This window comes from Ammospiza caudacuta, chromosome 8 (genome assembly GCF_027887145.1).
Source record: "Ammospiza caudacuta isolate bAmmCau1 chromosome 8, bAmmCau1.pri, whole genome shotgun sequence".
In the NCBI taxonomy this organism is placed as follows: Eukaryota; Metazoa; Chordata; class Aves; order Passeriformes; family Passerellidae; genus Ammospiza; species Ammospiza caudacuta.
In genome coordinates, this window is record NC_080600.1 from 6,867,486 (window position 1) to 6,880,546 (window position 13,061).

The window sequence follows — 13,061 nt, forward strand, 5'->3', positions numbered from 1 at the left end:
TCAAAGAGAAAATTACAGAGGAAAAGGTTTTGGGTGTCAAAGAGCAGATTCTTCACTCGCTGGAAAAAGGTCATGCGGTCTGTCAAGCCGGAAAATAATCTGGGCACATAGGAAGGAGGATTGGGACACTGAGTGGCTTCAAAATCTAACCCACACGGGATTCCTCGTAAGAAATAGATAGAAGGAAGGGAAAGATGCTCAGCCAGGATCACCCCACAAGGTATTACAGGGTCTGTAAGGATGGCATCAAACTTGCTCTCCTCAAGGTACCTGATGAGCTCCTTGTTTCGCAAGAGCTGTTCACAGATGGAGAAACAATAATCAGTGAATCTTTTCGAAGCTTCTACTACTTTAAAAAATTTTTCAAAAAAAGATCCATCTTGAAATGTAATATTAAAAGAAGCCTTGAATGCATTGTTGATCTCTTCCTGTGTGTAGGGGACAGGGTACATTTTCATCACAAAGTTCTCTGATGGTTTGACATGCAAGGACACTTCAGGTGCCACCACGACCACCTCATGTCCCTTCTGCTGGAGCATGTTCAGCCCCTCCCGGATGCTGAACCAGGGGCTCCCGTCCACTGATACCACCAGGAGCTTCCCAGCAGCAGCCAGACCCAGCAGGGACAGGAGCAGAAGCACAACTGGTGGAAAAGCACTGAGTCCCAGGGCCATTCCTGCAGGGATCAGCTGAGAGCCTCCAGGGAAGGAAACCCGCGGCAGCACAGGAGCTCCGGCGCTCGCTCCGCGCTTCTCAGCAATCTCTGCCACAGCCCAACTTTGTATCCTTGCTTTATCTGCTCTGTGGTAAATGTGTAATCACAGGTGTGATAAAAGGCTGCATAACCAGCATCAGAGTTCAGGCAGCTGATAATATGGGGATGCAACTGATAAGCCTCATGTTTCTATTAAAATATGTTTGCAGATCTTTCACCTTTTACTGCCACATGCCAAGCCAACAGAGCCCTGTCAGACTCCCCAAATTTGCTGCTAGATTGCAAACTTCCATCACCCTGGCAAAATTTTCCTAGATCTATCAGCAAACCAAGAGCCTGCTTCTCAGCCTGAGAGCCCCCAGCCTGCAACCTTCCTCCAGATTCCAGCTTTGGAAATATCCCATTGAGGAAGCACAAAAATTCAATGGCAAAGAAAGACGTATGGAGGCAACAAGGACAGAAGCCTTAGATGCATTTCTCAGTAAGCACCAGAACTAACTACAGCAATTTGTGCATTGGGAATTGCACCCTACTGCAAGGATCTGACAGCCCCTTAGACGCGTTCGCCACTCACTAAGAGAGTCCCAACTTTCACAAAGTCACACAACGCACACAATGTAGCTCTGAATACATGAAATCAAATCAGCAAATGCAGAGCACACTTTAGAGGTGAGAAGGTACAGGACTGCTTCCTCTAAAAACTCAGGAGCATTCATCCAACCACACATCATGGGAAGGCAATTTCTACCTGCAACACAAGGTTCAAGCCTCCTGAACACAGAAATCCATCACAGCACAAATTATAATCAAAGTGCAACCCACCTGAGGCAGCTCCTTGTGAGCACAGTTTGCTCCACCAATTGGAATGATGTTGGGCATCAAGGGTCTTGCATAGTCTAGCACAAATTCTGACCTCAAGAGCCAAACAGAGCCCTTGTGAAAGAGATCCGGCAAAGTCACCTCCCGCTGCAGAAACTCTGAAGCTAGTTTTGTGTATGGGTCAAAGAGAAAATTACAGAGGAAAAGGTTTTGGGTGTCAAAGAGCAGATTCTTCACTCGCTGGAAAAAGGTCATGCGGTCTGTCAAGTCGGAAAATAACCTGGGCACATAGGAAGGAGGATTGGGACACTGAGTGGCTTCAAAATCTAACCCACATGGGATTGCTCGAAAGAAATAGATAGAAGGAAGGGAAAGATGCTCAGCCAGGATCACCCCACAAGGTATTATAGGATCTGTAAAGATGGCATCAAACTTGCTCTCCTCAAGATACCTGATGAGTTCCTTGTTTTGCAGAAGATGTCTACAGCTGGAGAAAAATAATTCAGAGGATCTTTTCATAGCTTCTACTGTTTTAAAATATCTTTCAAAAAAAGATCCATCTTGAAATGTAATATTAAAAAATGCCTTGAATGCATTGTCCATATCTTCCCGTGTGTAGGGGACCGGGTAGGTTTTCATCACAAAATTCTCTGATGGTCTGACGTGCAAAGCCACTTCAGGTGCCACCACGACCACCTCGTGTCCCTTCTGCTGAAGCATATCCAGCCCCTCCCGGATGCTGAACCAGGGGCTCCCGTCCACCGATACCACCAGGAGCTTCCCAGCAGCAGCCAGACCCAGCAGGGACAGGAGCAGAAGCACAGCTGGTGGAGAAGCACTCAGTCCCGGGGCCATTCCTGCAGGGATCAGCTGAGAGCCTCCAGGGAAGGAAACCCGCGGCAGCACAGGAGCTCCGGCGCTCGCTCCGCGCTTCTCAGCAATCTCTGCCACAGCCCAACTTTGTATCCTTGCTTTATCTGCTCTGTGGTAAATGTGTAATCACAGGTGTGATAAAAGGCTGCATAACCAGCATCAGAGTTCAGGCAGCTGATAAATATGGGGGATGCAACCGATAAGCCTCATGTTTCTATTGCAAAATCTTTGCAGCTCTTTCACCTTTGAGTGCCACGTGCCAAGACGACACAACCCCTTCAGACTCCTCAAATTTGCTGTTAGCTGCCAAACATGCCTCACCATGGCAAAATTTTCCTAGATCTGCCAGCAATCAGTGAGGCTGCTTCTCAACCTGAGAGCCCAGATCCGGCCACCTTCCTCCAGATTCCAGCTTTGGAAATACCCCATTGAGGAAGCACAAAAATTCACCAGCAAAGAAAGACGTAGGGCGGCAACAAGGACAGAAGCCTGAGGTGCAATTCTCAGTGAACACCAGACCCAACTACAACAATTTGCTTATTATGGATTTCACCTGACTCTAAGGCTTTTTCCACCCCACAGATGGGTTTCTAAGTCACTAAGAGTGTACCAAGTTACACAAAGGTACCAATAACTAGAGATTGTAGGGACACTTAAAACTGGACATGACAGAGAAAAGAAAATCCAGTGCTCACTGGGCATGCTTTGACAGAAGGTTCTCAGAGAGACTTGAAACTTCCTTCCAGGTGACAATGTTTGTTGCACCTATGGCAATTTAGAATATTGAAAATCCCTCATTGAGGGAATGAAAGGAGACAGAATTGTAGAGGAAATCTGCCTGATTGGATCAGATTCTGAATGAACATGTCCTCAATTTAAAGTGTGTCTTGCGTCACATCAACTACCTTGATGAAAGAGGCTCTGAGGAACCCACTTCTATCCAAAGCTGTCTCGGAGCAAAGACACAGGACCAATGGGGATTCTACCAGAGCTAACTCCATACACAATATTTTCTCCAACTTTCTACTCTGATAATCCTTCCCAGATACCAGAACAAGCACCCCCCTGCAAAGCACGAGCAGTTTGAAATCCTCCTTTCTAATGAAAGCTGTGTTTCAGCTTCCCTGAAATTTCCAAAGCCTGCAAGAAGAAGAAGAGAAAACAGAGCGTGACCCACCTGACTTAGCTTCTTGTAAGCACAATTTACTCCACTAATCAGAACCATGTTGGGCATCAAGGGCTTTGGGAAGTGCAAGACAAAGTCCAGCTTCATGAGCCAAATGGAAGCCGGGCGCAGGAGATCCGGCACGGTCACCTCCCGCTGCAGGAACTCCGAAGCCAGTTCTGCATAAGGTTGGAAGACAACGTCGCAGAGGAAGAAATTGGGGATGTCATAGAGCATGTTCTTCACTCGCTGGAGAAAGGTCATGTGGTCTGTAAGGTCTGTAAATACTCTGGGGACATAGGAAGGGGGATTGGGGCACTGGGTGGCTTGATATTCCAAACCACATGGAATTTGCTGCAGGAAATACACGGAAGGCAGGGAAAGATACTCGGCCAATATTGCCCCACAGGGGAGGATAGGGTCTGTGAGGATGGCATCAAACTTGCTCTCTTCAAGGTACCTGATGAGCTCCGTGTTGTGGATTAAGTGTGAGCAGGTGGCCAGGAACAGAGCAGAGGTCTTCTTTGCCTGTTGGTACTGTCTAATGACTCTTTCCAGAAAAGGTCCTCCTTTAAATAAATCCATAACTGACCCTTTGAAAACTTTGTCCAACTCTTCCTGAGTGTGTAGGGGACCGGGTACATTTTCATCACAAAGTTCTTGGATGGTTTGATGTGCAGGGAGACTTCGGGTGCCACCATGACCACCTCATGTCCCTTCTGCTGGAGCATGTCCAGCACCTCCCGCATGCTGAGCCAGTGGCTCCCATCCACCGGCACCACCAGGAGCTTCCCAGCAGCAGCCAGACCCAGCAGGGACAGGAGCAGAAGCACAGCTGGTGGAGAAGCACTCAGTCCCGGGGCCATTCCTGCAGGGATCAGCTGAGAGCCTCCAGGGAAGGAAACCCGCGGCAGCACAGGAGCTCCGGCGCTCGCTCCGCGCTTCTCAGCAATCTCTGCCACAGCCCAACTTTGTATCCTTGCTTTATCTGCTATGTGGTAAATGGGTAATCACAGGTGTGATAAAAGGCTGCATAACCAGCAACAAAGTTCAGGCAGCTGATAAATGTGGGGCATGTACCAGATAAGCCTTGTGTTTTATAACAAAACCTTTAGCACTTTCGTCACTTTGAGCGCCACCTGCCAAGTCATTGTAGCCCCTTAACACATCTGAAATTTGCTGTTACATCTCACACAGCCTTCATGATCATGGCAAAATTTTCCTAGATCTGCCTGCAAATAGAGGGACTACTTCTCAACCTGAGAGCCCAGATCCGGCCACCTTCCTCCGGATTCCAGCTTTGGAAACACCCAGGTGAAAAAGCACAAAAAATTCAATGGCAAAGAAAGATGTAGTGAGACAACAAGGACAGAAGTCTTAGGTGTATTCTCAGTAAACACCAGACCCATCTATAATTTATGAATTAGGAATTGCACCTGTCTGCAAGGCTTTGAGAGCCCAAAAGACTCATCCGTCACTTGCTAAGAGAGTACCAAGTTACACAAAGTCACAAAACGTTGCTCTGAATACGTAAAATGAAAAACAGCAAATGCAGAGCACACTTTGGAGGTGAGAAAGTACAGGACTGCTGCCTACAAAAATTCAGGAACATTCATCCAACCACACATCATGGGAGGAAAATTCCCATCTGCAATACAAGGTTCAAGCCTCCTGAACATCACATCACAGCACAAATTAAAAACAGAATGTGACCCACCTGAGGCAGCTCCTTGTGAGCACAGTTTGCTCCTCCAATGGGAATGATGTTGGGCATCAAGGGTCTTGGATAGTCTAGCACAAATTCCAACCTCAGGAGCCAAACAGAGCCCTTGCGTAAGAGATCCTGCACGGTCACCTCCCGCTGCAGGAACTCTGAAGCAAGTTTTGAGAATTGGTCAAAGACAAAATTACAGAGGAAAAGGTTTGGGGTGTCAAAGAGCAGATTCTTCACTCGCTGGAGAAAGGTCATGCGGTCTGTCAAGCCGGAAAATGATCTGGGCACATAGGAAGGAGGATTGGGACACTGAGTGGCTTCAAAATCTAAGCCACATGGGATTTCTCGTAAGAAATAGATAGAAGGAAGGGAAAGATGCTCAGCCAGGATCACCCCACAGGGCATAAAAGGGTCTGTAAGGATGGCATCAAACTTGGTCTCCTCAAGGTACCTGATGAGCTCCTTGTTTCGCAAGAGCTGTTCACAGCTGGAGAAACAAAAATCAGTGAATCTTTTCGAAGCTTCTACTGTTTTAAAAAATCTTTCAAAAAAAGATCCATCTTCAAATGTAGTATTAAAATATGCCTCGAATGCAATGTCCATCTCTTCCTGTGTGTAGGGGACAGGGTACATTTTCATCACAAAGTTCTTGTATGGTTTGACATGCAAGGAGACTTCGGGTGCCACCACGACCACCTCATGTCCCTTCTGCTGGAGCATGTCCAGCCCCTCCCGGATGCTGAACCAGGGGCTCCCGTCCACCCATACCACCAGGAGCTTCCCAGCAGCAGCCAGACCCAGCAGGGACAGGAGCAGAAGCACAGCTGCTGGAGAAGTACTGAGTCCCAGGGCCATTCCTGCAGGGATCAGGTGAAGGCCTCCAGGGAAGGAAACCACTGGCAGCGGAGGATCTCCTGTGCCGGCTTCGCGTTTTCAAGGTATCTGTGTCACAGCCCAAATTTCAATCCTTATTTTATGTGCTGGGCAGTGAATGTGTAATCCCTGATATGATAACAGGCTGCAGAACAAACATGCAACTCCTGCCAAGTCCATCAAATGATCAGATAACTCCCAACTATCTCTATCAGATGAACAGTAAAGAGCACCCCAGGAAGGAGACAGGTGTGGCTCTGGGACTGCACTTTGGTCCTTTCCCTCTGGCTGGACCTTCTGCATATTCAGATATGACACGTGTAGATGTGTCACATGCAGATCACCACTCAGACCTGCAGAGGCTTTTCCTTTCTCCCAGTCACGGTTTGTCCCCTCTCCCTCTCTCTTGGTAAACCCATCTCTAGGAGACCCAGACCCCACAGCAGCTGTGGAACAGCTCTTTAAGATGGTTTCTAGACTGAGGAGACAGAGAAGGTGGAGAGGACAATGCCAGGTTTCTGCAGGATATGTGATCTACATGAAGCAGCAATTCCAGTGCCCCAGACGTGCCTCAAGGAATTGCAGGGGTTGGCTTTGTGAGCTAGGAGGTTCGAGCAGAGATTTATGAGCACTTTTGAGGGGGCGTTTTCACAGAACAATTCAGGGCCTAATTCTGGCTTCCTTTTTGTCACTCACAAAGTGGACATGGTGTCCAGTAGTGTTGGAATTGTGTGAAAGCTCACACGGGAGATCCCAGTGTGCACAGGGATGTCTGTCAGATGTCACAGCCACCTCCACACTTGTGGATGGGTGTAATTGCTACTGCAGCTTTAGGATCCCACCCTACACCACACTAATCCTAAGGAACAGGACTGAAGAGAAAGCCAGGGCACCAAAAGCACTCACCCAAGTCACCAGGCTCTCCCCTGGAGCAGCAGAGGAGGCTCTCCAGGAGGAACACTGCCCAGGGCTCTTGCCAGCATCCCAGGGAACCCAAGCACATGGCATAGTTGACTGCTGGTACCATGGGCAAGACTGCAGCTCATCCCTCAGTGCCAAACACACCTGCTCCAGGCATCAGAGCTGGGCTTTGGAGCCAGAAAAATGTTTTTAAGTTTCTCTGGAAGATCCCATTGGAACTGCCCATTATAAAAACACGAAACTTTGTTCTACTATCCACAAATTCTCAGAATCCCTTTGGCTAGCAGAATCAACGTCCCATCACAGATCCTTAGTACAGGGTCACTAGAAGACCCTGGTGTTACCTACAGCTGAGCACCAATTAAAAGCCAGAAGAAACAGCTGCCTACACAAGATGTGGAAAGTCAGAAAGAAATGAGAGAAAAACAGTTCCTTTCATGAGGATTCAGCTCACTCACCAGAAATGGGAACTTGATTTCTATCACAACACAGAATTCCACCCTCCTGAACACAGAAATCAATCAAGGCACGGATTAAAAACAGAGTGCAACCCACCTGAGGCAGCTCCTTGTGAGCACAGTTTACTCCTCCTATTGGAATGATGTTGGGCATCAAAGGCCTTGGGTACTCTAGCACAAATTCCATCCTCAGGAGCCAAACAGAGCCCTTGCGTAAGAGATCCTGCACGGTCACCTCCCTCTGCAGGAACTCTGAAGCCAGTTTTGAGTAGGGTTCAAAGGCAAAATCACAGAGGAAAACGTTTGGGATGTCAAAGAGCAGATTCTTCACTCGTTGGAGAAAGGTCATGCGGTCTGTAAGGTCTGAAAATGACCTGGGGACGTAGGAAGGAGGACTGGGACACAGCCTGGCATCTAAGTCTAACCCACATGGGGCTCCTCGTAAGAAATAGATAGAAGGAAGGGAAAGATGTTCAGCCAGGATCAACCCACAAGTTGCTGCGGTCTGTAAGAATTGCATCAAACTTGCTCTCTTCAAGGTACCTGATGAGTTCCTTGTTTTGCAGAAGCTGCTCACAGCTGGTGATCCAACAGTCAGTGAGGGTTTACATACCCTCATGCACTTTCAATAATCTCTGTAAAATCCAACCTTCTTCAAATGAACCACGAAAAAATGCCTTGAATGCTTTCTCCAACTCTTCCTGTGTGAAGGGGACTGAGTACATTTTCATCACAAAGTTCTTGGATGGTTTGATGTGCAAACTCACTTCAGGTGCCACCACGACCACCTCATGTCCCTTCTGCTGGAGCATGTTCAGCACCTCCCGCATGCTGAGCCAGTGGCTCCCGTCCATCGGCACCACCAGGAGCTTCCCAGCAGCAGCCAGACCCAGCAGGGACAGGAGCAGAAGCACAACTGGTGGAGAAGCACTGAGTCCCAGGGCCATTCCTGCAGGGATCAGGTGAAGGCCTCCAGGGAAGGAAATCCACGGCAGCACAGGAGCTCCGGCACTCACTCTGCACTTTTAAGCAATCTGTGTCACAGCCCAGCTGCGGATCCTTGTTTTATGGGTTGGGCAGTGAATGTGTAATCCCTGATACAATAAAAGGTTGCAGAACAAGCTCGGGATTCCTGCCAAGCCCATAGGATCAGCAGGTAACTCCACCTTCTCCCTGTCTGAGCAACAGTAAAAGAGTCCCCCTGGAAGGAGGCAGGTGTGGCTCTTGGACTGCAATTTGGTCCTTTCCCTCTGGCTGGACCTTCTGCATGTTCAGGAGATGTGTCACATGTAGGAGATGTGTCACATGCGCATCACTATTCAGACCTGCAGAGGCTTCTCCTTTCCCACACTCAAGGCCTGTTGCCCCTCTCTCACCCTTTCCATGTCATCTCTAGGAGACCCAGACCCCCTGGCAGCTGTGGAACAGCTCTTTTAAGACAGTTTCCAGACTGAGAGGACAGAGAAGATGGAATAATGATGCCACATTCTAAGCAGAGATTTACGAGCACTTTTGAGGGGGTCTTTTCACAGAACAATTCACGGCCTAATTTTAGCATTGCTTTAGTCACTGACAAAGCACCCACGGTGTCCAGCAGTGGTGGAGTTGTGTGAAAGCTCACGTGTGTACAGGGATGTCTGTCAGATGTCACAGCCAACCCCACACTTGGGGATGGGTGGAATTGTCATATATTGAAGTTCATTATCCCAGCCCACATCACACCAATCCTAAGGAAAAGGACTGAAGAGAAAGCCAGGGCACCAAAAGCACTCATCCAAGTCACCAGGCCCTCCCCTGGAGCAGCAGAGGAGGCTCTCCAGGAGGAACACTGCCCAGGGCTCTTGCCAGCATCCCAGGGAACCCAAAGTATGACATCATCCCCAAGGCTGCACCCAAACCATCAGTGCAAGTCAAGGCCTGCTGGATCTGTTAAATCAGACCTACTACAGGAAACAGCGCTGGGCGTGTCAATCAAAATGTGTTAAGCATTTCTGGGAGTGCCAATGGGAGCTGTTCCTTAAAGGAACCGAGAATTTTGTCTTAAGATCCACAAATTTTGACAATCCCATGGCTGGTGCAATCAATGTCCCACCAAAATCTTCACTAGAAGACTCTGGTGTTACCTACGACTGAGCACCAATTAAAAGCCAGAAGAGACTGCTGCCTACATAGGGTGTGGTAAATCAGATGTGAGAGAAAAACAGTTCCTTTCATGAGGATTCAGCTCACTCACCAGAAATGGAACTTGATTTCTATCACAACACAGAATTCCACCCTCCTGAACACAGAAATCAATCACGGCACAGATTAAAAACAGAGTGCAACCCACCTGAGGCAGCTCCTTGTGAGCACAGTTTACTCCTCCAATTGGAATGATGTTGGGCATCAAAGGCCTTGGGTACTCTAGCACAAATTCCAGCCTCAGGAGCCAAACAGAGCCCTTGCGTAAGAGATCCAGCACAGTCACCTCCCGCTGCAGGAACTCTGAAGCCAGTTTTGAGTAGGGTTCAAAGGCAAAATCACAGAGGAAAACGCTTGGGAAGTCAAAGAGCAGATTCTTCACCCGCTGGAGAAAAGTCATGCGGTCTGTAAGGTCTGTAAATACCCTGGGGACGTAGGAAGGGGGCTTGGGACACTGAGTGGCTTCAAAATCTAACCCACATGGGATTCCTCGTAAGAAATAGATAGAAGGAAGGGAAAGATGCTCAGCCAGGATCACCCCACAGGGAACAAAAGGGTCTGTAAGGATGGCATCAAACTTGCTCTCCTCAAGATACCTGATGAGCTCTTTGTTTTGCAAGAGCTTTTCACAGCTGCAGAACTCCAAGTCAGTGATTCTTTTCATACCTCTGTACACTTTTAAAAATCTTTCAAAAAAAGATCCTTCTTCAAATGAAACCTGGAAGAACGCCTTAAAATCTTTCTCCATGTCTTCCTTTGTGTAGGGGACCGGGTACATTTTCATCACAAAGTTCTTGGATGGTTTGATGTGCAAAGTCACTTCAGGTGCCACTACAACCACCTCATGTCCCTTCTGCTGGAGCGTATCCAGCACCTCCCGCATGCTGAGCCAGTGGCTTCCATCCACTGGCACCACCAGGAGCTTCCCAGCAGCAGCCAGACCCAGCAGGGACAGGAGCAGAAGCACAACTGGTGGAGAAGCACTGAGCCTCAGGGCCATTCCTGCTGAGAGCCTGCAGGGCAGGGAACCTGCAGCAACACCGGTGCTTGCTCTGCACTGTGAAATTATCTGTGGCACAACCCAACTGTGGATCTTTATTTTATGTGCTTTGTGGTAAATGTGTAATCACTGGTGTGATAAAAGCCTGCAGAACAAGCATGAGATTCCTGCCAAGTCCATAGAATCACCAGGTAACTCCCATATGTTTATCAGAGGAACAGTAAAGGGTGCCCTAAGAATGCAGAGGGAGCTGCACTTTCGTTCCTTCCCTCTGGCTGTGGAAATTCTGAGATGTGTCACATGCATGACATGAGTGTTACTATTCCAATCTGCAGTCTCCTTCCCTCCAGGCCAGGACTGTCCCTTCTCCCTCTCTCTGGGAAAACTCATCTGTCGGAGACCCAAACCCTAGAGCAACTGTGGAACAGCTCTTTGAGATGGTTTCCAGCCTGAGAAGACTGTAGAGATGGAAGGATGATGCCAGGATTCTGAGCAGATATTTACAAATGCTCTTTGAGGGCGACTTCCCACAGAACATTTCAGAGCCTAATTCTGTCCTTGGTTTGATCCCTGACAAAGCACCCGTGGTGTCCATCAGTGGTGGAGTTGTGTGAATGCTCAGGTGGCAAACCCCATTGTACATGGGGATGTCTGTAAATTGTCACAGCTACCTCTGTACTTCAAGATGGGTGGAATTGCCACATGTTGGGCTTTGTGATCCCGCCCTGCACCACACAACTCCTATGGAATATGAATGAAGAGAAAGCCAGGGTACCAAAAGTATTTTCCCAACTCTCCAGGCTCTCCACCAGAGAAGAACAGTAAACTGTCCAGGAGGAACACTTACAGGGCTCTTGCCAGCATCCCAGGGAACCCAAGCATGCAGCACATTGGAGCAGTTGGTATCATGCACAAGGCTACATCCAAACCCTCACTGCCAGTAAAGCTGTATTGAACGTGTCAAATCAGATCTGCTCCAGGTATCAGGGCTGGGATTTGGAGCCAGGAAAGAGTTTTTAACAGTCTCTGGGACATCCCATTGGAGCTGGTCATTAAAGGACCCCTACACTTTGTCTTATTGTCCACAAATTCTGACAATTTCTTTACTGGTGGCATCAACAGCCCATCACAGACCTTCACCAGAGGACCCTGGTGATTCCCTTCAACTGAGAACCATTTTAAAACCAGAAGAGACTGCTGCCTACACAGGATGTGGAAAATCAGAAATGAGTGAAAAACAGTTCCTTTCATGAGGATTCAGCTCACTCACCCAAAACAGAAACTCGATTCCTATCGCAACACAGAATTCCACCCTCCTGAACACAGAAATCAATCACGGCATGGATTAAAAAAAGAGTGCAACCCACCTGAGGCAGTTCCTTGTGAGCACAGTTTACTCCTCCTATTGGAATGATGTTGGGCATCAAAGGCCTTGGGTAGTCGAGCACAAAATCCAACCTCAGGAGCCAAACAGAGCCCTTGCGTAAGAGATCCAGCACAGTCACCTCCCGCTGCAGGAACTCTGAAGCCAGTTTTGAGTAGGGTTCAAAGGCAAAATCACAGAGGAAAGCATTTGGGATATCAAAGAGCAGATTCTTCACCCGCTGGAGAAAGGTCATGCGGTCTGTAAGGTCTGTAAATACCCTGGGGACGTAGGAAGGGGGCTTGGGACACTGAGTGGCTTCAAAATCTAACCCACATGGGATTCCTCGTAAGAAATACACAGCAGGAAGGGAAAGATGCTCAGCTAGGATTGCCCCACAGGGCACAAAAGGGTCTGTAAGGACGGCATCAAACTTGCTCTCCTCAAGGTACCTGATGAGCTCTTTGTTTTGCAAGAGCTGTTCACAGCTGGAGACCCCAAAGTTAGTGATTCTTTTCATACCTTCAAGTACATGAAAAAATCTTTCAAAGAAAATTCCTTCTTCAAATGAACCATGAAAAAATGCCTTAAAATCTTTCTCCATATCTTCCTTTGTGTAGGGGACCGGGTACATTTTCATCACAAAGTTCTTGGATGGTTTGATGTGCATGGAGACTTCAGGTGCCACTACAACCACCTCATGTCCCTTCTGCTGGAGCGTATCCAGCACCTCCCGCATGCTGAGCCAGTGGCTCCCGTCCACCGGCACCACCAGGAGCTTCCCAGCAGCAACCAGACCCAGCAGGGACAGGAGCAGAAGCACAGCTGGTGGAGAAGCACTGAGCCCCAGGGCCATTCCTGCAGGGATCAGCTGAGAGCCTCCAGGGAAGGGAACCTGCAGCAACACCAGTGCTTGCTCAGTGCTTTCAAGCAATCTGTGGCACAACCCAACTGCAGATCCTTATTTTATGTGCTGGGC

The 13,061-nt window shown here is 48.4% G+C and overlaps 2 protein-coding genes across 4 annotated transcripts in view; both read right to left on the reverse strand.

The window, feature by feature from the left end:
- Positions 1-13,061, reverse strand: part of LOC131560491 (UDP-glucuronosyltransferase 1A1-like) — a 79,640-nt gene that overhangs the window by 18,560 nt on the left and 48,019 nt on the right. The window contains exon 1 of one of the 3 annotated variants that reach the window (XM_058809261.1): positions 1,538-2,389. The exons of the other annotated variants lie outside the window; for them this stretch is intronic. Coding sequence (XP_058665244.1) covers positions 1,538-2,389 — 852 coding nt within the window. Of the gene's footprint in view, positions 1-1,537; positions 2,390-13,061 lie in introns of those variants that run through there. 3 annotated transcript variants of the gene reach the window in all.
- Positions 3,283-4,438, reverse strand: LOC131560933 (UDP-glucuronosyltransferase 1A1-like). Its single transcript, XM_058809955.1, is given in 3 exon segments — positions 3,283-3,357; positions 3,585-4,196; positions 4,199-4,438. Coding segments are annotated over 3 exon segments (927 nt in total).